This window comes from Argopecten irradians, chromosome 4, assembly GCF_041381155.1.
Source record: "Argopecten irradians isolate NY chromosome 4, Ai_NY, whole genome shotgun sequence".
Lineage (NCBI taxonomy): Eukaryota > Metazoa > Mollusca > Bivalvia > Pectinida > Pectinidae > Argopecten > Argopecten irradians.
Window position 1 is genome coordinate 48702625 of NC_091137.1, and position 27682 is coordinate 48730306.

Here is a 27682-nt window from a genome sequence, read left to right on the forward strand (position 1 = left end):
TTTGGTGCATACGCAATCAGCACTTCATTCTATATAGGATATAGTGCGACGGAATGTTTTCGGGATGCAATTAATTATTTTTTTTATATATTTTTAACTTGTAGTAAAATTAGAAGCTTAACATTTTCAATGGTGGTAATGGTGTAAAGCACATGGAAGTAACTTTTGTAACTGATGAAAAATGCTAAATCGTCAGACGTCTGCACCTGTTTTTGAAAGTGAAAAAAACAAACCATTTGTTATCAGTGGTCTGGAGCATCTTTGATTGTTATTTCTAAGCTTAACGCATCATCACTTCCTAAACAAATAAAATTATATTTACAGTAAAACACGTTTAAAACAAACATGTTTACAGCGTATACGTGGTTATAACCTAGTAATTTTCATTCCCGCTTTAAGATTGCTGTAGGATGTATTACGAAGTGAGTCGTTGGTTCCCAGAGGTTCGAATTTGCTATATAAAAATTCTAGTAAAGAGTTTAATTATTTAATTGCTAATATCGTAATCTCCCGTTTGTTTTGTGGTATGATTTCATTTTGTATCGATGCAAATCGTTGTATGGATGATCAGATTTCTTGATATTTGCGATTTCAAAATATAACACAAACATATATGATTTTATCTTTTTATTGGATTCAAGATTGAATTTTAACCCAGGGTGTCAGTGCTATATATATATTCTTCGCCATACACTGACATGATTTAAAATAATTATAATTATACATTTTTAACACCCATGTTCGTTCGCCCTGTCTCCTCTCCCATACAATAAAAATATTTCTAAGCTAATATGATCTACACTTAAATTATAACATGTATTTTAAAAGCTGAAAAATATGCTTTTCGTGACTCTTTCAATAAAAACAAAATATCCCAGTTCGATAACTATCACTGTCTTAGCCATGTTAACATATTTATAGCAAATTTTCAATTACCTTTGCAGGCTACAATGTAAGAAAAATGTGTCTAATATCCATCCAGTGAATGTAATGTATTTTTTGAAGGTGTTATGTAATATGGTTCAAATTCTCAATTTTCAAGTTTTAACATGGCGTTGAGGTTTATTTATTCCGTCTTTGCATACTACAAAGTTAGGTCCATTATGGATAGGTATCGATTGTCGCGTCATTATTTTGTGAGCGAAATTGACGTTGTTTTCTATGAAAAGAATGACGTTACGTTCGTAAACACATGACGTCACAATCAATACCTACCCGCAAGGGCAGATAACTTTATAATATGCAAATACGGAATATGGTGTTTAAAATCATTGTCAGTTATTTTTTTTTAAAAACATTACATTAATGTAGTATAATTTAGTGTATCGGGTATACAGATGTTGATCAGAGAGCTTTCAACCGTCGGACCGTTTGACATGATATGTGAACACATGACGTAATATACATGTTTACAAGCATTAAAATGACATAATTCATAGCCCACACCAAGTTACGGTATAATTATGATAACTGGCCTTTAATAATTGACATGGTTATAATTTACAGCCCAAACCTAATTAAGGTATTATCGTTATAACTAATATTTAATATCTGACATGGTGAGCATTTAAACGTTAGCTTAACGTGAGTTACGCGATCATTCACGCCAACAATGTCGATACTAAAACGTCCCAGTTAACCAATCACTGCTATTAGCTCTTAAAATACTCAAAAGATTATCGTTAACTAGATGGATTATTATTAACTAGATGGACTTAATGGATTATACGATGGATTATCAGTAACCTCTTCATCTACATTGGATCTATTAACTTGTTAGGTTACCATTACGTTGCCGGTTTAACCAGTTTAATTTACTACTGACATTAGCAAAGGGAACACTGACTTCGTTGAAACAAACACTCAAGATATATTAAATGTTTTACAAAATGATAATTACACACTGACTTGGTCGCACAACGTATGAGATAGGATTTAAACGCCATTTGCTACCAACAGAAGCTTTACATATTTGATATCGAATTTAATATTATGTTGGTAGTATATAAACATAAATTAAATGTAGTCGTATACTTAGTACACACCTATTTACCGAATGGAAAAATACACAGACATACATGAAATATGAATAAGATGTGCGCATTAATTTATCAGTATTGATGGTATTTTCTAGAAACTATGGTAGTCAAGATACGAATGTTTATACAATTAAAATGTTTTCTCTATGGACAAACACACTGGCTGATCACTTACACTTACATAAAAATATTTCAAAACAATATAGGATTCCCTGCTTGTACGCACACATTTATAACTATAAAACAATTTTTGCGGTGACTTAATTTCGCATTTCCACGCGATCGGGAACCTTCGGCACTTCCTTAAACGAGATTACGCTTATTTTCTCGTTTACGGAAAGTGCCGAAGGTGACCGATTGCGTTTCCGTGAATTACATCCAGAATGTATTGCAATATAATTGAGGTTAAATCTGGTCTTAAAATTTGATCATTGGTGTGAAATACGTTAATAATATGTGCATTAATTATGTTTGATTTTACGATCAAAGTCTGATGAGAAATATAAACAAAAAGAAAATAGTAGAAGCCAAATAATATTGACATACACGAAAGTATTCGATCAAGTGAATACACGCATTTCCTCATTTATATGTTTTTTTTCATAATTGGAATGTATTTCACTTAAGTATACAGAATAGTAAATACATAATATAGGAATGGTCAAACAATGAAGAGTCGAATGTCGTTGAAGACGTTTGGTGGTGATGGGCGATAACAACAAAGAAGTTAGGCACTGGGTACTACTAATTAATGATGGTAAGATAGACTATATCAACTTATATACAAACTACATTCAAGGTAACAATAACATACAATATTAATATTGAATGATGTAAATCTTAAAATTATAAAATATGAGAAAACAAAAATAACAATCACAGTCGAGAAGTAATAAAAACCCAAAGCTGTTTTTCCGGATTAAAGGGATGTTTTCCGAACACCCGTTAGTCCGAAAATTAATTTTATATGTGTACAATATAAAGAAACATAAACAACTGACCATTTAATCAGATCGTCATCAGTCATATTTCAACATGATTTGACTCTGATTTCACATGTTTTTCAATTGATTATATAAATCTGGAAATGTCCTACACTTTCTGATTATAGCTCAGTCTGTATCAGGAGAGTTGCATAAAAGAAAGATATTTTTCCTATACACACGTTAAGATAATTATCCAGTCTCAGCCCAAATACACCAAATAGGGGTTAATTACAGATAATTTGCTAGAGTATGGTCATACATAAAATCTTTTATTTGCCAGCATTCCTCCTTTCTAAAATATATTTGCTACCATAAGTTTATCACACAGTGTTTTTCGTTTTTTCAGAGGCTATTGTTGACATCCTCATTCTTCGTTTTGACTTTATGTATTCAGTTGCGCCTCAAACCATGCATATTTATACATTGACAAGGTATACATAGAAAAAATAGTATACGTAATGCAGATATTAGAATGTATTTAATGACATCGGTGTCGCTGACAATTTTACAGAATCTCTGATATCCTAACATCGGGGTATATTAAGCTTGGTAGCATTAACACAAACGCTATGTCACCATATCGTTTTGTTCTCGAACTTACTACCGAAACACCATCTCTGATTTCTTATAAAATGAAAATTCCATTCCCAAAAATAAATCTGTAATGCCAATAAAGTGCACGTCTTACATCATTGTAGTATAAAAAGGTATCGCGGAGAAGATTAAGACTTTAAGAATTTATCTACAGGGTGTGTTTCGCTAACGAAAGGCACTCTTCAATCGTACTTAATTGTACCTTTGCCCAAATTATCTCTTCAAGCTTTTTAATTTGTATACTTTCTAATTAAGGCAAGGCGCCTGTACACAGGATAGATAATAATAGACAACTGTATATATTTTCTATTATTGTGTCATAAATCTTGTTCAATGAAAACCTGTTTGTGGTGTGCAGAGACAAATAAATACACCCGTACATCACCACAGAGGATTTCTTAGATACGAAAACAAACGAATATAAATGCTTTATTAACTGAAACGATGTATATATATAATTGTTATAAAGGCTAGTATGTATACTTCAGTAAATACCGTAAACAGGTAGGAACCGTCACCGCACTTTGATCTTCATTTAACTGCGCATACGGCAGTATGAATACAAAGCGCAACGTATTCTATATATGGAGCACATAAATGAGTTCATACTGTCGTATACGCAGTCAGAGTGAAGATATATACAAATATTTACATCCCTAATAAGGTTTTAGGCAGAATAAAGATGGTAGTAGCTGCTAGGCTGAACAGCCTACGTATAAGCTAATGAATAAGTAATCCGGATTTACAAAGCCGAAACAGAGAAAGATGTAAATATATATCAGCTATATACGATTTACTGCCCCAACAAATACCTTATCAATAAAAAATAAGATTTATGTTTTATATTACAACCCATTATGTAAATAGTTAAATAATGTCATCATATTTTCAAACATCATGGCTCAACAGTTAAGATGCGCAGCGTATTGATTCGGCTACTGAACTTATGTTTTTTCCGTAACAACAGGAGGAAATGTATCGGTCAAACCGGGATACGGACACTGGATCTTTGAATATTAGATGAAGACTATATTTGTTGAAACACCTGGTCACTGATGATCGACCCAGTCTAGTTCAGTCAAACCTCTCCCTCCTTTCTCAATGCTCTCGAACATACACGGAGACCTATACATGTATCACCAATGTCGGCATATACTACGTATTTGGGCGCCAATTCTGTAGCAGGAAAGGGAAAGTGTATCGGTCAGACTCGAACTTAAGAACCTCTAGATACTAGATAAAGGCTCTTCCAATTCAGTTACCTGTTCAGCGATACCAGATATATCAGCTCCCTATACTTTCTCGGATTTCGTAGAAATGTTGGTCTTGTAGTTGCAACAAAACTACAGGGAATGATGTATGGTTCATCACATTGTGACAAAAGCATCGAACGCTGTTGTGAATGTATTGCGTAACTAGGAACGTTGGTGACACATCACTAAGGTACAAAACACATACACAATATAATTATGTGTAACATAACGACTGGTGAACACTAGTAACGAACCATTAATCACAATAGTATCCACAGCTGTGAACGTTTGTGGCGATCGGTTTCCATTAACTGGGACTTCTTTGTTGAGTCTAGTTGTAACTATGTATCACATATCATTAATACGATTGGTGAAATAAATAAATAAGAATTCAACAAGCCTTGTTCATTCAAATATCCTGTATCATGATATATGTTTCATCGTCTTAAATTGTCTTGAGCCTGGGATAACTATACATTTGTACATCCACTCGCACATCTGATGTCACATCAATTTGTTTCAACTATCACTGAGATTAGCATGACGCTGTGCCCTATATACCGTAGAATAATGAGTCTGTCTGCGCGTCATTCTGAGTTGATGAATAAATTGGAGACTTATTCCTTGTCTGTATCATAGTATATCTTGGCCTGTAAAGTCTATCTGTCCCACAGATTTCTGGTAAGGACTTTGGGGTGGGCTACTCGTACCGTCCATCGGCTTGAGTATGTTAATTCCAGAGTCCGAGCTTGATGAGTCATGGCGATCCTTTTCCTATGATAATTAAATTATAAAATCAATATATGGGATACATAGCAATAAAAGAACATGTATAGCATTATTTTGTATTTCAATATTGCAGAGTTATCTGCCCTTGCGGGTAGATATGGATTGTGACGTCATGTAATGGCCAGCGAAACGTCACAGAGTAAGCCATGCGGATTTCGCTGATAAAATTATGACGTCACAAGGGATACCTACCTATAACGGTAAGAAAGGTTACTCTGCATATACGATATATACTCGTATTGACGACACAAACAGATCGTCTGTTCATTTACATATCAGTACACTTCAGTCTGCTCATTGACAAGACAGAGATTAAAGTGAATGGTTTTTCTAAAGCTGACAATGCGTATCTACCTTTTCATTGGTGTTGACACATTTCGTCCGGAGAAGAGGACTCCGTTTTGATTGTAACGGAGATTTGTCACCGTTATTGAGGATAGGGGCTAGTAGTGTGGCACACTGTGGTGAGGGAGATCCATGGGGCGATTTATCAGTGTGCATCTGCCCAGCAAGGCACGACAGAGGAATCTTAAAGATACATTGTGAATTCGTCCGGGTTTTACCTGAAAGAGATACGCTTTTGTTACTAACGGATAATTGATAAAACTTTACATCTGGTTGTAATAAAATACATTGTGAATTCATCCGACTTTGACCTGAATCAGACATTCTAATGTTACGTATGGATGGTTATATTACTTTACATCTGATTGTAACTTTCATTATTTTAAATACATGTAATGAAAACGAACAATACTGCAACAACTTTGCTGATATTGTTATGTACGAACGTTTGAGACTTGCATAAGAAGAACTGACTCACAACCCCGATGTTGCAGAATTGTATTCTTATGGTAGATAGTATATCAACCAGTGATTTCTATTGATTCAATTTATTGACATCGCCAAAATATGATGATCGAAATATCAATTCTAACAATAACACTGAAACATGAATGATACACAATGTATATATATGACAATATAAATAAATGATATGCATATCACAATGATATACGATACACACGATATGATTTACCTGATGGTGAGGGTGGCGGTGAGTACGAGGCACTATCTCTTTCCCCTCTGGTTTTCTCCGTGGGAGACACCCCAGGTCCGACATTTGCAGCAAAATATATATCGCACTGCATAAAAATAATGAATTATTATAATCATACCCATATCTATACATTTGTATTATACAGTTGTATGTTGTTAGGTTTGTTTTAGTATTATTTAGAAATTGAAATTATCATGACAACAATTAATATGCTCATAATGGTTCAAATATTTGCAAAATATATATGTATGTAGTTCATCTACCGCTTCACTGGTAGCAATATCCGGTGTACGGTATACACAGTAACTATTACAGGACAGGATACAAACCTTTGCTGTGAGTAGCCTAAGATCAGGCACAGTCATGGTGTGGACTAGATTTCCGTTAATTATCAGTCGAATTTCTATCGTATCCTGTGTAAACGCCATGACATACGGGAAGGCACAAACTACGAACACAAAATAAACACTTTCAAAGAGATATCGTAATTTTACATGCATACTTCAAGAACAACTAAAACGAGCAGTCAGATATTTAGCGCACAAATGCTACTGGTTATTAGAAACCACATACCGGACAAAGAAAGATTTTGGAAATCGATCATAGTTTTTTTTTTTTTTTTTTTTTTTTTTTAATTTTTTGTTTTGCCCAGTTTTCTTAACTAATAATTAAAAAACTGAGTGTGCAAAACAAAAGGTAACAATACACATGCCCCGGGGAGGTTTTACTCACGATTTTTATAGTATAAATAGAATTACATGTATAATGAAAAAGTTAGTTAAATAATATAAATTTAGAATTTGTTACGAGATATGATTTACAAACCGATAGCCTGTGGTTCGCTGTTCCAATGAAAATCGAAATCATGTGACGTCTCCTCACTCAACTTCTGAAAATGGCTCACATCTGTTCAGGTGAAAAGAAAAATATATTTAAATCATTCATTGACTACTACATTATAGTCAGTAATCCGTACAATGTAGAATGAATACATCGTTATGCTGATATTGTAAACCTATACATTTCCGTTTTGCGTATTTTGCGAACGATTATACTTAAGAGTCCGCAAAAATAATAACCATGAATTATGAGAACAGCAGAACCATATCGTAATCTTAATAGCAACATTTAATCGACATGAACTTGTTGTTTCGCATAGAAATGTGAAAATAATTGGGCGCAAACTTATGTCGGTTTACAGTAAAAAAAAACCAGACAGAAGTAACACTAATACTAGACGGTTGTAAATATTTTCTATTAAAACCCTTAGTGGAATATAATCTTCGTTCACAACAAGGTCGCACTTACGATTGTAACACAGGAGTAGTTCTGCCTCTTCGTCTTCATATATATCCAAAGCAGACACCAACTTAACCTAAAGCGCAGCATAAACCACAAGATCATTGAACACAAAAGGTAACATCTAAAACCATTTTACGTTTACATATTTCACAAAAAAACTTAATTTAACATGGGTAAAAAGAAGATTAAAAATGCTACAAATGTATACCCATTAAGGTAGATTTGTCAATTTCTCAAAGAACAGAGCGGTAATGAGAGAGACAGGGATAGTAAACAGTACTGGTTTGAATCGTTAAGCCATCCTATTTTTACAAAATAAGTATATCGATCAGTATTGCAACAAAATTATTTAGTAAAATTACGATTACATAGGATACGAAATGACATGTTACCTTGTTGGTTTCGACATGATACAACTGTAACGTATCGCCATTCTTCTCATTGATGAGGTCGAACTGATTTTTATATCCCACACATATTTGATTATCTTCCTTGTTTCCGTCTATAAGTGTGATAATAGACGGTAGCTCATCAGTATGTAGTTCCTGTATGTTTGAAACAAGGGTGAGCACAATGTAAGTAAAGATCATTCATACTCGTTTAAATTCCTGGGTGATTCGCGATTTTCTCATTCAAACTAATTTGCAGGCAGAAATGTTCGCGTTTTGTTAATTTCTGATGTAAATTTGATTATATGTTTACATTTTATTCGTGGCAATTAACTGATCACAAACATGGCGTAATTTAATTCCTCGACAATAACGCAGGTAATTTGGGTTTCCTTACAACCTTTCGGTCAAAATTTTGATTTTGTCCGCGATATCAGCGTCAACATTCTTTCCAATCATACAAAGATTCATGCATATCTGTCACAAATGACAGTAAAATTTGTCTTTGGTATCAGTTTCTTCGAAATATTCACACATACATTGGTACCTGCGCTTACCATCATAGCTTATAAATAATGCTAGATTATCTCCCCTTAGCTTGAAAGCTAGGATAATAGAAATTTTAGCACTCTTGAGAGTCTTGAACGTACATAATACTAGGTTATTTCCCCTTAGCTAGGATAAGACATACCGAAGAGATATAGATTAACAAGTCAATGTTTACTGGTGGCTTGGAGGTCTATACATACCCTAACAAAGCTGAATCCATCTGCAATTTCGAAATCCACGGTTGGACACCAGGCCGACCAAGCGGCCGAGTGTTTCCATGTAAACAACAACAAACGTCTCTGGACCGCTACCACCATACGCAGGTGACTGGTCCCAGGCCTACTCAAGGCGTATATATGGCAACCTGGAATCAGTTGAAAATAAAATGACACAAGCCGTTGTTTTGGCGGTAATTTTCGCGTGGAAGATAGTATCGAGATTTCGCGGTTCATCGACCTGATTGCGTAATTCCATGAAATATTACGAATTGGTTGAAGAGATTATACCATTGAAGCCAAATCGGGAATTTTTCGAAAATTTCGACACGCAAAAATAACCAGTTATACGGTACATCATTTGCCCAGACCGTTGTATGTTTCACATTAGATTACTAACCTTTGGTTCTGTCCAGCCTGTGGTCACGGCAGTCCAGTCTGGTTCGAACTGTGTGCTCGTTATATTCTCCCTCAAAATCCAGAAGTCTAAAGACATGGATCTTACTGTCCTTTCCTGTGGAGTAATTTACCATATCATAATTTACAAGCATAATTGGTATGAAATTGACAACATTCATTCTTACCGTCATCTGGTTGTAATGTTAAGTTTGTCACTGTCATATAACCACGACGCATGACGTTACATTAAACCATTGTTCTATAACATTTATTAAAAGCAACCAAAACCTTTTGATATCTCCCACGGTATTGATAACGACTTCAACTAGTATCGTTAAAATTCATGATCGTATATAGTTATTCGATCAAACAGGTACGATATGTGTACGGTAGCCATACCCGGGCCGGATTCCCGTAAGGAATACAAAAGCATCAAATAGCAACACGAGACCCATCAGCGAGAGATCGTACGCGTGAAAAAGATAAACAAAGCTACTTTAAGAGCGATTTCAGTAGTTCTGGGAATAAAGTCCTTTAATTCACTGGTGCGGGTTCGGGGTCAGGCTACAAGAAGTAGCTATCACTTATTTGTGATGACGGCGAGCGAAGTATTCTTCGCATTGCACACAGTAGACATAAGACGTCAGGTTACTGTATATATAATGTAATGTACCAGCAAGTCTAGCTTTATAAGAAATGATTTATTACCGATAAGACATATTTTTGAATGCATTGGTCACACAGAAATCAAAGGCATGTTACTTAAACAACTTTGTGGCGATTAATTTTACCCATGGAATACTAATAAGTACATAATTTCATCCTACAGTTTTAATGTGATTTATCGCTAGTCTAGTTGGATATTAAAACATTGATAAGTCATAATGCTATGACAGTTTGGAAAATGGTTATATAATAAAAGTCGTGTGGAGGCGAGCAAGTGGGTTTATTGGCACATAAACACTGATCAATACTATCCATAGATATATTTAGATAGGATGCTATAATGAAATAGAGACGTTTACGACCTTGGCTGACGGTAAACAGGAATATATCCTCATTAGCCATGCGGAAAGAATTCATTTCCGACTTCTTGTCAGCGACTAATGTGGAAAGGCGCCGCATTATTCCGAAAGCTGTTAGTGAGGGACGAGCATCTATACATGTGACAAAGTCATTAACTATGTGAACTGTTATAATCTATCTGAAACAAATACTCTCATAATAACAAAACTGTAACTTTATCGCAATCCAGAGAAAAAGGGCGAACGTAAGATTGATAACAGGAAATATCTTCCTGTTGATTTTTTTTCTAGACGGCTTCGATGCAGTATGGTAATGTGAAATTGTTTACATCGCAGTCATATCAGTGAATGAAGAAAGCAGATAGAGGCCTGAGGGCATGTTTTGTGCATAAACTCTACTTTCTTTTGAGGCTGGTTAAAGTGTCCTTGAAAAATGGAGCGTACCTTTTTCACTTCGAAGAACAAGGAGACCATGCGCTTCTACAACAGTAAGCTGTTTCACTACAACTGTCTTGTCAAATATTGTCCTTGGCGGCAGGCCCTCTGAATAAATAACGCAATTTATTAACAATACATACCATCTAACGGTTGGTTAATATCTTGATGTAAAGCTGACATTGCAAAGTAAGATTTAACAATTGTCAGCAGTATCATATTTTATTTGATATACTATAGATAGGCTTGGCTCGTTAACGATGTATGGTATATTAAAACAAGTAATACTTCTTTTTTATTATCTTTTTTATTATCTCTTCCGATAATGATTTAAATATCTTGTCCTGAAAATTAATTACACTTATGTTACAAACACTATTTATCGACAACAGCCTTGTTAGGTATGCCTTGATCTTAGGATACATTGAATACGTTATATATAGCTACTACAATACCTTCTAGCACCACTAATAAATCGTTACAATTAGATTAAAAACAGTATATGTCAACTATAGCCTAGGTAAGTATGCCTTAACCTAGGAATATAATTATATAAGATTGTAATAAGCTACTACGATACAATACCTTCTAGCACCACTGTTCCTGCATCAGTTGCTAGCACCAGTTTGTCACCTGCAATCGGAAGAGACAAACATCATTATTAATAGTTTCACTCTTTTCCAAACAACATTTTCCTCATCATACATATGACATACAGGAGAAGTAACTTTTCGATGTTGAACATGAACTATAGCCATTCACCTTATTTATCATTTTGCGTTTTCATGCGTAACAACTTTTCTTAAGTACCGTATAGCCGGCTATTGTCACGGGGAAAATTTAGCGATTTTGCGGCACATTGCTATGATCGCCAAAATCTGATCTGCGAAAAAATGAGAAATGGTTGAATGACATCTACTTTTAAAATCCATATCGCGAAAATTTAAAATCGCTACCATATGATTTTCTCGTTTTTAGATCAAATCGCAAAAATTTTGGTCCGCTAAGATAGCCGGTTATATGGTAGAATACTTTTGAGACTTATAGTTAAACCAAGTCGACTGTGCTTCTAGTGAAACCTATCATTCACGTATTGGAATCGTCTGTGATATCCACGAAAATAAATCTCACACAAAAAAGGTTGATTTCCGGTGTTTGGTTTAAATACTTACCCCATGAATCACCACACTGAATCTGTTGTTGGAAATCCGAATATATTTCCTGTGGCTCCCAGGGCTTTGTATTAAAACAAAGAATAAAGACATTGCATTACTCTCTCAAGTACACAATGATACAAATAAGGGGACATCGAAACTATTATTAGCTGTAGTAAGGAAATAATGAAATAGTGCCCACCTGTGAAAAGTATTTGAAGTTACGGAGGATACAAAGTTGTGGGATATAAACTGCTAGGCCTAATATATACAATGTCATGTACTTTTACTCTCTTTAGCATTTTATAGCGTGTAATTTGGTAAAATACACATTTTTTTTAAAGATGCTTCACCGCTGAGAAATGAAATTTTTTCACTATCAAAAACAGGAGCAGGCGATTTAGTAGTTTTCTTCAGTTACAAAAGTTACTTACTTTATTCCATTACCACCATTGAAAAGTTAGTGCTTCTAATTTTAAAGTTAAAGATATGAAAAATAATTAATTGCATCCCGAAAAAATTCCGTGTCACTATATCCTATATGGAATGAAGTAATGATTGCGCATGCACCAAAGACAAAACGAATTATTTTATATTATTTTTTGTGTTAATTAGACATACATATACACGATTATACACCAATTGTTGTTCAAATGATGAATATCATTTATATGCTCTGTCGGCGGTGGAGCATCTTTAATATTAAGATTCAAAATCACCCTCATTAATATTAAGCTGGACACCAATATTTAAAACGTTATTGACACGCAAGGTTTCTCAAAGACATATCGTTAACCAACATGGGATCTCTCGAATACTCCTTATAATTCGAAGTATTGACCTGGTCCCCTGCACTTCGAGTTAAAGGGGTTCTACGTTATACGGAATGGTGTCTAGTATATCTCTTGATGGATTCTGATCCATGTGCATTTGTATATCAATAACAGCAAATTCGATACTTTTAATACTTTTTGTTGTTGAACACTAGTAAGAGAGAAGAAAACAACGAATGCAGGGCTCGCCACAAGCTAAGAGATATATCTTCATTTTACAATAAAATTGCACTACGTTATATATATTTATGTCTATATACGTCATAAAGATGTTTACATGTTTTAGGTTTTAAACAAACTAATCAAGATAGTAATCTCAATAATAAATTAACTGCTTTGGAAAAAATAACTACAATGTACAAACAATGTTAATGAACTCCATAAACCCTAGAGATAATATGGATATTAAAACAAAACAAAAAATATGAGGTTAAGTGTATGTGTTTTCAACAAACTGTTGTAGAGGTTAAGAAAAACACTTTAAACTTCTGCGGAGGAAGACTTCCAATAAATTCGCAATAATGCCTCTGTATCCTCTTTTTTTGGTCCCGAAGCTAAAATCCAAATTAATGAAAACGTCTGTTCGCTCTCCCAGAGGAGTTTCTGGAGCTATATTACGTTTCTATCTAGTCAGTTTTTAAGATTATATCAACATAAATTATTTTATAGAATCCGTTGATAGGCAATAAACGCATAAACAGACGGGAGAAGCATGGACGGCAGACGCCGCATCAGGTCATTGACTCTTGAGCAAGGGAGTCTGCAATTTAACCAAGTTTCGTTACTATCCCGTCAATCATTATATATATATTGCCAATTCAACTAAATTTTATTCAATATTGATTGTTTTCAAAGTGTGTGTGAACATTATCGTTATTCTTCGTTTGGAATCCCTCGTTTCTAGATCTTTCCCAATTTTCAAGTCTACTTCTCAAGAAGAATCTAATAGAACAGAGTCATTAAATAAATGCTGTTAGACCATAAAGGACTTACTTTGCAAGAAATTTTATTCTGACGAAAGCGGGCGAAAGCCGCACATATGGTTTTATTTACCGGCAAACAACTGATAATTTTATTGAATGAGGCATCAACTGTTACAGGTAGTTATTGATTGGGAAACGAAATAAAAAAAAATGCCAACACTTATAACCTAAAGATGTATTATAAGACCTACCTCTCTTTTCAGGATTCCTGTGGTGATCAAACTCGTTGGGGCATCGCCTTTGATTATTGTCTTGAGCTTAAGCGTCTGCAAATTTATCATTATAAAGATTAATCAATAAATCACAGAAACATATGTCAATGGTCAACTAATACCATGTCACCCCTAATATCAGACCATGAGGACCAAATGTTCCGTCATTATATTTCCATGGCAATTGTTATTGAACTATGTCAAAATTGATCAAAAAGTAATTAGCCATGTTACCGGTTTGTACATATACACATACACCAAAGTAATGTTACCTAACATTGCTGTGAAGGTTCATTGAAATTGACCCAGTAATTAAGAAGTTGTCCAGCCATACTTAGCTGTTTGATGTGTGGTTACATGGTTTGACATTAAACATTTCACTCACGTCAAATAATCAAAAGTGTGTTTAGGGCGTCAATTACAAACAAGCCGAGGATTTTTTTTCGCGTCTAAGCCATTTTGTTTCATTTCATTATTATACTCACCTGCCCAACTCGGACAAACTCGACCCGTCTGGCATCTTCTTTATGTCGTGTGCTGTGCGAGTCTTGTATGACGTCACTAAATGCTCTCCTGTATAACTAGATAAATTAATAAGGTCGATACAATATAGTCGTTTATCATCTTCACAGCTGTCTGCTTTATTGACAAGATTATTAAGATTATATGGGAAATAAAGCCGTTTCGCAAAATATTTTATGAATCAAACAATCCACTGATGTGTATTTCCTATTAACAAGGACTGAAAACTCGGTATGTCAAAAAGGATTGTTCTACATCACTACATCATCAATGCAATAGAAGTTACATCATATTTATCGGCATTCTTTCTTATGACATTTGGACACGAAGATCACTTTTCATAGAATGGCTTTTTAATGTCTAACATCACAAGCATACTGTCTTAATATACTGATCTTTTCGTGAGACTACATGTATGTTTTGTGGGTCTGTGAAATCCTACAAGTAATATGAGATATTGTATCATACACTCAGCTACTTTCTTTTAAAAGTACAATAACAAGCAAAAATTAATGTTTTTGAATTCGCTGCAACTCCCGAAGACATAAAACCTGAAAATACTATGATGAACATGAAACTACTGTGTTTGTTAGTATGGTAATTATAGTCCATGCATATGAATGGAATATAATGTCCATTGCCTGTTCATTATGTCTTTTATCATATAATCCGCCTGAAAATCAGCGACTTCGCCATGTATTTGTTTTTTAGCTTATGTAACTTGTATAATATAACCTAAATTGCTTTTCATTGGTCGGAAATTCATTGTGACGTCATGACTTAACGTCTGCAAACTAAGACGTCACTTCAGGATTGGAAAACGTCGTGAACAATGACAGCATCTACTAGATTTAGTTTGATGTTGAGATTCTTCGAAAATAAGGTTATTGCAATTCTGTGATTAAAAGTATCTTTTTTTTTGTGCCGTTTCATATGAATTTTTAGGAAAGTCATCTAAAATTTAAAAAAAAAACTTCTGTAATCATGTAAAATGAACACACAGTTAAGATCATTTATATGTTGTGACTATGCATTAATAATACCGACTGCCAATACTTTGTCGACTCTTACCATGCTGCAAGTTCATCGAAGGTAGATTTGATATTTGTTCAGAATGAGTTTAAATAAGTATCTGAGTGAAATAGATTAGAATCAACACGTGCATATGAGTCATTCAAGTAGAAGCGCGAGTTAAATATATTTTGTATAATTTTTGTTTCAATACAAATTTTATAAAATGCCAATTTAATTAGAGAAGAAAATCGACATAGTCATGGTTTTGAAATTAATAAAAAACGGACGATTACAATATACCAATACCAGTGATGTGAACAATTACTGAACACGTAATACTCCAATAGTATAGAAACATTTCTAATTCTATATTCATCGGCCTGCCTTTGTTATTTCTTTTCTGTCAGTGATCGACATGTGGCAGTTCACGAAAATAATGACAAGAGCAATTTTTGAAAATCGATTGGAAATGAACTTTAAAAATATCGTAGGAAGTGTATATCGAGGAGAATGGTATTGGATTATTGGGTTTCTGCTAATTTCATCACGCCTTGACTAGTCAACAACCCACCTCTACAGAACCATTGACGAGTCCATCAAGAATCATACAGCTTTATTTGGCCCTACCATAACTCACTTAATTTAGAAGGTTTACATGTATTGTGTTGTACATGATGAGCTATGTATCTGACAAGAACAAGACTGCCTGCACGACAACGATACCATGACATCAAGGAAACAATCAAATCAACCTTGTCTCGTATCGATATAGCATCAATGCATATATGCGAACATAGAAACAATATATCCCCTTCGGAATGAGATTTCCTTTCGGAATTTGATTCCTAATCTCTACGTCTAAAACGCTCGGTAGGTCGCATGTTTATTACCTCTTACACGTTTGATTGAACTTTGTTTCGCCCTAAGGGTTCACCGATGATATGATGTGATTATACTTTTTACCTTTTATTTACTTTTTTATTTAGTATTTTAGATTTACTTTGTTGTTTTATCAATACATTCTTAAGTGTTATTCTTGTTTATTTCATTGTGGATAGAATTAAACGTAAAATCAAATATATCACTTACTACAAGACTACTGCTTGTACTGGCCACGAAAGCAACAGAGATTTAGACTTCAAAATAAAAAACTTGTTTCCACTCCGAAAATACAAATGAACAATCTAGATAAACTTAAAACAAGTACGTATTATTGAAAATCGACTTTATCGAGCTGAAATAGAAAAACAAGATGGAAATAAATATGTCTTCTTTCGGTCAATTGTATCATGTTAAAGAATATTTGATTTGTCTCAGTGTTGATTCCGGTTTTACTGATAATAGTTAAAATGGTCACATATAACATCATAATGTATTTGATTAGGCTTGGCGCATCCTCGATACTCCATGGGTTCCGATCACTTGCGATCCCTATACCCCTGGACTATCTCAAAATAAAATTGGAGGCAACAGAATAGGTAACATAGTCGTTTGATGTATACCAAAAGAGCCGTATGTTGGCTATGTTGCTTTGATGTTGGCGTCACTCTCTCTGTAGTCTTATAAGGAGGTCTTAGCAGGTCTGTGATTAATTCAGATGTTTTCCGCTGAGTTGCCTCCAAATTTACTATGAGATAGTCCTGGGGTGTGGAGAACGTAAGTGATCGGAACCCCTGGAGTATTGACGATGGGCTAGGCGAAGTTCGTCTAATTTTGCGTGAGACACGCCATGGTGGGGGAATGGCTAATGAGTCTTCCGCGAAAATCGTGAGAGTCTCAGAGTGGGTATCCCTGTATTTAATACAATTAACCATGTTCAATGTATCACATTCACGAGTACGCATGTCATAATTATATGAGAGAAGTGAAGGGCATTCTGGGTAGTTAATAAAATAACGAACTATACCTACCCTATAACTAGGAGGAGTTAACTACAAAAAATAGTCCTGGTGTTAATCAAAGTACTGCAAGTACTAAATCGGTAAAACTTCTGGGTGATAAAAACCTGTCTTAACAATGGAACTTAAGTATATCGATATTAATAACACTGTATATAAAGTTATAATATCCAAATGTTGATTAATCATTATGAAGTATAACACAGTGCCATCGAAGACTTTCGTAGCTCGTTCATGCATAATGCACTTCAAAAACACGTCTTTCTGGTGATCATAATCAAAGTTAACTTATTAACAGTAGCTTCCTGCTCAGGTAATCAGAAGTGTTTCTTTTACATACTGTAATGATAATCAGTTTCTTTGTATTTTGCCGATATAATGGCGAAGAATTAAAAAACCATAATGTCTAAAAATAGAAGTATGTGAAACAATTTGGATTACCTTGCTACATTCTGTCATATAGTCCTGATATATGTTTTTGATTAGCATTTCGAGGGTCCTCTCTCTCTTCTGAGCGAAAAGTGGATTATTTACAGCGGCCTTTTCTCCATTGATGACTGGAATTCAAAGCAAAACAATCATTAATACATTTATACTACATTGTAACAATAACATTTATTTTTGTAATATAATTGTTACAATAATTGTATATATAATTGTAACATATACTATTTGAAGTGGAGTTTTTCACAAAGTGGAAATCTTTGTAGTTACATTATAATAATTAAAAACATTAAATAACAGCACAACTGTATTTGACGGATATACTAATGACGTATGAAAAACATCACATTTATAATTTTACTGATTAAAAGATGATTTGTTAATCATAGTGCCATTACTTACGTTTAACGAGGAGAAAATCTCTGAATTCCTGATGATCATAAAACACGGGCGGTGAAGGTAGAGGGGGTCCGAATAGCGGTACAGATTCTTCGGAGTACACATTCAAGCTGTAATGGTTACACAAAAACAAAAACAAAATATCTAGCATTTTAACTGATCACATGTGATTTGTAATAAACATTCTGTGTTAAATGAATGACATGGCGTTATAATTTCACCTTCTGGTGTTTAAGGAAGGAAATGGCGTTATTTTCAGGGTATGGATACTTCCATTTAAAAATGTAACCTTTTCTTCAGTTTCATTTATCTTATGATTGTAACTGACTCCGTGAAGCCATGTGTTTAGTTGACAATGTCAAATCAACCAATGAATGTCAAAAACAACTAAAAACAACATTCATATTCAGTTTCAAGACTATGTTCGGTTTCACGAACGTGGATAATACTTATATCTGTATCGAATAAAATAGGCATATAATACATTATATTTTAAGATTCATATAAGTCCTATCATGCGTTATACCTTGCCACGAAATACAGATTTTGTAGTTTTCGACAAACAAATACAATAGCCAGCTACAAAAGGTACCAAAATCCTTAGAACGGAGCTGTTGTTTTTTTGCATTTACATTATTGTACCTCGATTCTTCTTTATCTTGCCAAAAAACAGAATACCTTGACACATTAAAACAACTTACAACAATGCCTCCTTACAAGCTCTATCTGAGATATAGTTATACGACGAGATATTCCATATTATGAGGAAAAATGATACAAGGGGGTGACTGACTTGAGGATATTTCTACAGGTGATGTCAATGTCCGTGTTAGTTCAGCAGCAGTGCGGAAATTACCACACAAGATCAATACACCTCATTAGTTCTCTGATAATTGCAATGTAATAAGTGATGGGGACCTACATTAATGTCGATGAAAATGTGACTTAGTTTTCCTAATGCTTTTCTATGCTGTTTACGTTACGTTATGATTAAAAGTTAGAATTCATAGAAAAAAAATAAAAGTTATTTTTGGGTAAAAGATAAATATTTGAAACGAACCCACGCTGATAGTCTGAAAGGAATTGGTCTTATAGAATAGGGATAGTTGTTTACAACAGGCTGAGCAGAGAGATCCGACAACATAGCGCGGTGAAGAATCTACCATAGTAATCTCCTAGAAGAAATCGATAAAGAGCACGAGAAAACAGTAGTAGTCAGTACCTCTAAAAGGGATGTTTACTTACCGATAGGTATTATCATCCTTAAAGTAGGTCACTAAAGCAAATATGTCTGATTAAAGTGTCAAGGGTGATATCCAAACTACATAATGGTACGTCTTTTTATCCCCTTAGAACCATTAATTGAACAATAGATACTACATTTTCAGAGCATTTTTTGGACAGCCAACGTATAGTATTCCACTGAGAGGCAATATTGTCACGGATACAAACAATATTGTTCATACAAAGAAACAATTTCATGAATACCAGAGTAAAAAAAACCCACATTTTTTTCCAAATAAAAACAATAAAAACATGTATCAACCTTCCATTTCCACACGGCGAAAGTTGAAAACTTAATGATTTAAAGATTGTTATTATTTTTATATCGTCATTTTGAAAATCCTTCTAAAAATGATTTGCTTACGCATATAGACAGAATGTGCCACACAAGCTCGGGATTTATAAGGTATTTCCTCGTCTTAGTTACAAGCCTGACAAAAAAATTCTGAAAGTATATTTGACTGTTCAACAGTTCCTAACAACAGGCAGCAGAAAAAGGATACGTGTAAATCGAGTTTTCATCATTGATGGTTTGAAACTCGGTGGTGATGAAGATGACTCACATTCGTAGAATATAATATTTACAATATCGTTCCCAATGTGACGTTTTCTCTCCACCTGTAAACAATAAACGTCAATCAAATATGAAGCATGATTTAAATGTCTTACATCGATTACATTTTATCACAGATAGATAAATGTTTGGCGATACATCACAAGTTTAGCCTGTTTTGTATTCATCATATAAAGAATGAGAAAATGTTAAAATCCTTTCAGACTGTTTGTGAAACTGCTGTCAAAAAATGATCGAGTACATACCATTCTAATGTGTTTTAGTATTGATATGTTTTCCTAAATGTTTTGGTTTTTTTTCAAATCATTGATTTTGTCTCTCTGATTGTAAGTTATTGCTACCCAATCTTACACTGACAGTTATGCGCATCAAAATGGCTTGACTATATTTTATTCTCTTTCGCCTCTATGAATGGCTTTAGGCATCTACGATATTAAGCATATATCACGGCAATACTCGGTATAGTAACCATCGAATACGCAGCAATGTATCATCCATTTCATATAATGATACCATGAATTCTCGTACAATAACATAGTGTTGTACTATCACATGATTCTAGCAAATTAATGCGTCGCTGTTCATTGTTTATTTTTGAATACTTGCCTGCTGTTTATTTTCCTTGGAATGTGGAAGTAGTGTGGATGCATGAAACATGATTTCGTGCCCTTCGTAGACAGTATAAACCGATTCATCGCCAGTAGAATCAGCTGTTTAAATGATAAAATAACACAGTATAAACAAATTATCGCCAGTAGAATCAGCTGTTTAGGACAAAAATGGACAGTATAAACAAATTCATTGCCGGTAGAGTCAGCTGTACAGGACAAAAATGGACAGTATAAACAGATTCATTGCCAGTAGAATCAGCTGTTTAGGACAAAAATGGACAGTATAAACAGATTCATTGCCAGTAGAATCAGCTGCCAATCACAGAAATAGACAGTATAAACAAATTGCTTTGTTTCGTTTTTGTCACTCAAACAATATTTTAACTTCTTAAAAAGAAAGATATCAAACGGGGAAACATGACAAAATAATGAACTCTCTCTCACTCTGTTTATATAAAACCAGTGTGTAAGAACAATACTGTTCACATTGGCATGCCCATGTTGACAGTCAACACACAAATCGATATGACGTTCCACCAGGTAATTAATTGCTAATAGTCACTCTGTTGATTCGGTTCATCTTAAATTTATAGGGCATAGACAAGCATATGACCTACATGCAATTATCACTTAAACTTAAAACGATAGGTTTAAAGATATACATGTATTTAGATATTAGATGTAACCGTGGTGCAAATGACATCTTCAATATTTTACCACTTAGTTAATACTTACGTTACAATTCATTTCAGTCGTGTAAAAATACTCGACTTTAGTTAGTGAAATGTGGAAATATATTAAAAACAAAACAAGCAAACTAACAAACAAAACGACTACGATTAGCATCATCCGGTTTGTGATTAATTGAACCTCTGACAGATGTGTGTGGTAATAATTAAATTGACATCCAGTTCCATTTTCAGAAGCGAAGATGCATTTGGTCAACATATTTAGGCTCTAAGCATTTCTTAACAGGAATTCATTCCTGCACGACAGTCACTGAACTTTATTCTAACCTAATATCAAACCTAATACCCAGTCACTTAATTGTATCCTAACCTAATATTAAACTTATTACCCAGTCACATAACCTTATTCTAACCTAATATCAAACTTAATACCCAGTCACATAACCTTATTCTAACCTGATATAAAACTTAATACGCAGTCACTTAATCTAATTCTAACCTAATATCAAACATAATACCCAGTCACATAACCTTATCCTAACCTAATTTCAAAATTAATACACAGTCACTTAAATGTATCCTAACCATAATATCCTAACCTAATACACAGTCACTTAAATGTATCCTAACCTAATATTAAACCTAATACCCAGTCACTTAAATGTATCCTGAACTAATATCAGACTTAATACCCAGTCACTTAACTGTATCCTAACCTAATATTAAACCTAATACCCAGTCACTTAAATGTATCCTAACCTAATATTAAAACTAATACCCAGTCATTTAAGTGTATTCTAACCTAATATTAAAACTAATACCCAGTCACTTAAATGTATTCTAACCTAATATTAAAACTAATACCCAGTCACTTAACTGTATCCTAACCTAATATTAAAACTAATACCCAGTCACTTAACTGTATCCTAACCTAATATTAAAACTAATACCTAGTCATTTGAGTGTATTCTAAGGTAATATTGTTGTGTTAAATTTAACACGCCTGAACTGATATTTTAAAATGCAAAATATTTAATTATACTAATATTTCAGTATCATTTATCATAGTATATTTCGATTATAAACAAATAACGTTGCAGTATAAAATAAAAGCATTACGCCACGAGGACAAAACACATAGCAACAGCTTGAGGTGGAAACAATTAAAAAAATTAATATTATTGTCGGTATGATCTTTTGAACCTTAACAACTTTTGTTTATTTCCTAGATGATATGGAGATACATTTTTCTAATACTTACACGTGTAATACTGGCTGATTTAGGGCAATACACTCATGTCGCCTGAAGCTGTATTGCATGGCTACCCATGCAATAAAGCATCGTGTCGTCATGACGTCAACAAAATTACTATTTTCTGGGTAAATTTTTAACATTACTTTAAAAATACAAACAACGGAATCTGCGTTGAAAATATCACGCAATTTTCATGTATGGAGAATTGACTTGCAGTCGCGTTTTTTATTATTCATTTCAAAATGCCGAAATATCAAAGTAGTAAAATTGCAATAAAACGTCGAGGTATGAAAAAAAAACCTCTTTCTTACGTTAATATGAAGGATAGGGATAATCTACCCTCGGGATCACAAAATGTTGTAAAACTCTCTGCTTCTTATAGTATTAACTCACATTTCACGTCTAATCCAGCCTTGAATTTACCCCATCCTTTTAACTTCACTCTTTCTCCGAGAAGTCGAAGAAACTTTTCAAATGCTACATTGCCTTGTTCTGTAACCGAAACACCAAAACAACAAACAATAAAAATACATGGAAGTGTTTCATTGATAAATATGTACTGATGCCATTCTCCACAGTCAATTCCATAAACCATGTAAACTGGCTAATGGTGTGACGCCCTAATCCACGTCGAATGACGTTTGAATGGTAAGCTTATTTCACAAACTCATAAAACATTTAATGTATTTTGAATTGGCATTGTTTCATGCAGATGAACTCACGCCATACTGCTTCCTAATAGCAAATGAACAAGCTCGTATAAAATGTTCGTATTGCGAGGGAAAAATTTTCTGATTTCTAGGCTTAATCCTGCTCATTAAGGTATACATGTACTGTTGATATTGGAAGTGGTTACCGTAGTTAAATTACCTACTGGTGTTATAACATTTACCATCACATACACTAGTGTATTGAAAACACAAATTGTTACTAAAGAATACATCGTCACAATATGTTTATCACATAACTAGCCCGTCTAGCCATGACATATGACCATATCATAAATATCGTAAGATACATGTGTAATTACACTATTATGACGTCACAGGTGGTTTTGACGTAATAATCGTTATATGACGTCGCATGATTATTTCGTCTTAGCAGACGGAAAAGTTACATCCGAGCCGGATTTCTACTGTTTTGTTTCGAAACAAAATTAAAATTTTTTACTTATATTTCTATTAATAAAAGGTATGTGATGAATAAATCTTACACTCGTGATAAGGTAATATAAAATTTATCAAACTCGTTAAATAAATTGATATATAAGGCTCGTGGCATTTCAAATATTTGAACTCGTTTGATAAATTTTATAAAGTATATTACATAGCCACTCATGTAAGATCCTTTGTTGCTACTGAAATACATGGGGATAGTTACAACACCTACCGTTACTATAGAATTCATCGTCACAAGATTGCCCCTCCTTGGCATACACCACGCCGAATTTGAAATTTACTGATCCCTGAATTTAAAAAAAAAATCATTAGTCAATTAAGCATTCAAAATATTGTGAAAACTCTAGAGAGTTGACTAAAGTTACACATTGATTCGTCTATGTAGCTAAAATATTATTCGGTTTTTCAGGTATCATTATGCGATCGTTCGATGGTTTGAAAGTTGTTTCATTAAACTCTTCGAATGCAACATTGATTGTTCAATTGTCTCCATTATGAGCTTGGAAAACAATCTAAATGTTTCAAATGAAGGCCTTGAAATAATTCAAACGTTTTCAAATGCAGTGCTATCAACAATGCGAATGTCTCAAATACAATTTTCTCAACCTCAACTAGTTATTTGCGTTAGAGAGATAGCCCAACAGACTTTACATATGTCTCAATTACTGATCTGCCAGGTGGTTTTCCTTTCCGTAAATAATATTGTAGTTTTTAACTCAAGGCTTTCATAACACTCCTTTAATTTTAGCAATTGATTAACTTAAATTCTCTATAGGAAAATATCAAAGATTTTTTGACGGCTTCTTAACTTAAGATTTCCCTTAACTTCTGTATTATTGCTTTCTATTTCGAATGTTGTTAAGAAATTCCTTAATGTTATGGAGTGTTCGTGAAAATGGGCCCAGAGCCTGAATGCAAAACAGACATTTCAAATGAATGCGATGCAAATTTGAAACAAAAAACTCAAAACCTAGAGTATCGTAAATGCTGCTATCATATATGTGTGTGTTGATCGATATTCAGGTTAATATGTATATCCTCTGATTTTACTGTCCTTAATATTTATCAATTAGCTTGTTGGCGAAATGTTAAATTCGGTCAATCGCAAAGATTGCTTCCTCATCGAGATACAAAAAATCATATCTTAATTTTTAGCGCAAAACATTGACACGAAAATAAGTGTACTGGAAAAATATGAAGGTACTTGCATATGTTAGATAAAATATTCAAAAAACAAAAAAACAATTGAACTGTTAATGTATTCTTGTTTGTTTTTCTTTGGAACGTTGACTTTAACTCAAAGTGCGTTTAATGAATTACGCCAGGGAAATTGCACACCAGTAAGATGGGAAATTATTCTGACCTTCGGAGTGGCATCGTTAATTAAAGTGTATTTGTAGATAATGTACAAAGTCAAGCTGACAGAATTGTCATGATTATATCTTATCGAAGATTTTGTTATGTATATATATAGATTTAAAATGACAGGTAACACATTCATACCTAAAATTTAGCCTAGCAGTATTGTGGAACACGTGATTATTGTTTGTGCAATTCAATGTAAGCAATATGTGGCATCTAGTCTAAATTTGATCACATAGATCAACGATGATGTTTATCAGACATATGACATCATCAGATGAAATTAGAACGGTTTACTGGGCAACAAATAGGCTGCCAAACGTGGGTAGCTAAGTGTTGGTAACAGCCATCATCTGCTGTATATAGCGGGGATCTGAGGAAATTGAACTGTGAAATGCTTGCGGTGCGGCGGATAAGGACCTAAAGAGGGCGCGATAACAACAGTGCTTTTGTGTGCTATATATGTTTTGTATATTAAAATCGATGTCGCAGGAAATACAGCAATTACTCCTCCAGGATATCACCATCTGCTTCAAACCTCGTCTGGGGCATCGGGTATGGCGCGTTAAACAGCAGACCAATGTGTCCAGGCGGGCATGATATATGATTTGGGGGTTAGGCTAGGTGTTTAAGCACAATACATGTCAGAACAATAAAGTACAAGAGGTCAGACACATCTAATGAGTTACAATAGCTCAGACATCATAAATACACAGGTCAAACTTACTTTACATAGTGCAATTGCTAGGCATGTTTTGCCGATCTGTTATAATAAAGCTATAGGTTAGATCAGTTGAAGATGGCGTACATACCTCTTGTTCCTCTAACACAAGTAACTCTTTCTGAATATCTGGATCAAATAGTTCTTTTGGCACCTTGTCTATCCGCGAAATATCAAAGTGACTGGATTGAAAAAAAAAACAATGCAATATAAGTATATGTTCAAAATTGAATAGAGAAGTCGCCATTGTGCATTTTCGCAGTATTTTAATATTGGGTGTTCCAGTTTTTTTTTATTCCAAATTTTACTTCTTTAACCAGCATTCTTTGTTCTGTATGTTTGAAGTACCCCTTGCATTGGATAACCTTGTCTTGTAATCATCGCATGAATATTAATGCATTTTTCAAGAGTTTTCGTGATTTTAATTCATAGGAATCAAACATACCTGATAATCCCCTTCACGGTTTGCGGTTTATTTGGATTGTACGGGAGACAGATTCTTTTCGCCCCCTGAAACGACAGATTGAACATTTATTGATCAATATTTCGTTCATATTTATCAATTATGAAGGAGAAATTAGTGCTTTTCAACATCAAACTCAAAAATATAAAAATGACTATATGTATGGTCGAATTTTATTTAGGAGTTTAATTTAACAGTACGAGGAAGTCTCTCCTTATAAATCATTCATTCGTGACATCATGGATACAGATAATGTATATGTAGCATCACCAAAAGTGTATAATACCGTTGGTCAAAGCCATGAGTAGACAAATACCAGAGAAAGTGTCAATCTATATGGATTTTGGATGGAGCGCGGTCTTTCGCAGCTAAATTAATGGCAGCTTACTGATTTCAGTCAGAAACTGCCTGTACAATATATTTACCAACTTTTACCAAATATCTGTCTGGCAATGAAATACTCACCGACTTTTGTCAGAGAACTGTCCAGTACTGAGATACTCACCGATTTCTGTCAAAGATCTGCCCAGTACTGAGATACTTGCCGACTTCTGCCAGAGAACTGCCCGGTACTGATATACTTGCCAACTTCTGCCAGAGAACTGCCCGGTACTGAGATACTCACCAACTTCTGCCAGAGAACTGCCCGGTAATAACATACCGACTTCTGCCAGAGAACTGCCCGGTACTGAGATACTCACCGACTTCTGCCAGAGAACTGCCCGGTAATAATATACTCACCGACTTCTGCCAGAGAACTGCCCGGTACTGAGATACTCACCGACTTCTGCCAGAGAACTGCTCGGTATTGAGATACTCACCGACTTCTGCCAGAGAACTGCTCGGTATTGAGGTACGTTGTGATTGTTCGCATCTGTAACAATGACGGACAATAGGTACGGTTCTTTATCGGAGTCCATGCCTGCATAATTCTGGTGTACTGCAAGACAAAATAAAGGAACACAACAATTAAGTAAATGCAAGGACAGACAAAGCGAGGAGTGTGCGTCACATTCCGTTTAAGCTAATGTTAAGTTTTATTAGTACATTT

The 27682-nt window shown here is 34.2% G+C and overlaps 1 protein-coding gene across 6 annotated transcripts in view; it reads right to left on the reverse strand.

The window, feature by feature from the left end:
• Positions 1-612: 612 nt before the first annotated feature.
• The window catches only part of LOC138321895 (GTPase-activating Rap/Ran-GAP domain-like protein 3), a 128336-nt gene continuing 101266 nt past the window's right edge, over positions 613-27682 (reverse strand). For 4 of the 6 annotated variants that reach the window (XM_069265908.1, XM_069265911.1, XM_069265906.1 and 1 more), the window contains exons 5-29: positions 27453-27571; positions 26614-26678; positions 26260-26350; positions 24297-24372; positions 23301-23399; positions 20959-21062; positions 20282-20396; positions 19740-19785; positions 18498-18604; positions 18093-18208; positions 17664-17684; positions 14703-14798; positions 14197-14271; positions 12208-12271; positions 11621-11668; positions 11045-11143; positions 9577-9690; positions 9162-9325; positions 8416-8568; positions 8030-8096; positions 7547-7627; positions 7051-7169; positions 6701-6806; positions 6016-6224; positions 613-5646 (exon numbers count right to left, since the gene is read on the reverse strand). In XM_069265908.1, coding sequence (XP_069122009.1) covers positions 5506-5646; positions 6016-6224; positions 6701-6806; positions 7051-7169; positions 7547-7627; positions 8030-8096; positions 8416-8568; positions 9162-9325; positions 9577-9690; positions 11045-11143; positions 11621-11668; positions 12208-12271; positions 14197-14271; positions 14703-14798; positions 17664-17684; positions 18093-18208; positions 18498-18604; positions 19740-19785; positions 20282-20396; positions 20959-21062; positions 23301-23399; positions 24297-24372; positions 26260-26350; positions 26614-26678; positions 27453-27571 — 2495 coding nt within the window. In that variant the 3' untranslated portion in view covers positions 613-5505. The remainder of the gene's footprint in view (positions 5647-6015; positions 6225-6700; positions 6807-7050; positions 7170-7546; positions 7628-8029; positions 8097-8415; positions 8569-9161; positions 9326-9576; positions 9691-11044; positions 11144-11620; positions 11669-12207; positions 12272-14196; positions 14272-14702; positions 14799-17663; positions 17685-18092; positions 18209-18497; positions 18605-19739; positions 19786-20281; positions 20397-20958; positions 21063-23300; positions 23400-24296; positions 24373-26259; positions 26351-26613; positions 26679-27452; positions 27572-27682) is intronic. The other 2 variants (XM_069265909.1, XM_069265907.1) reach the window with 1 other exon arrangement.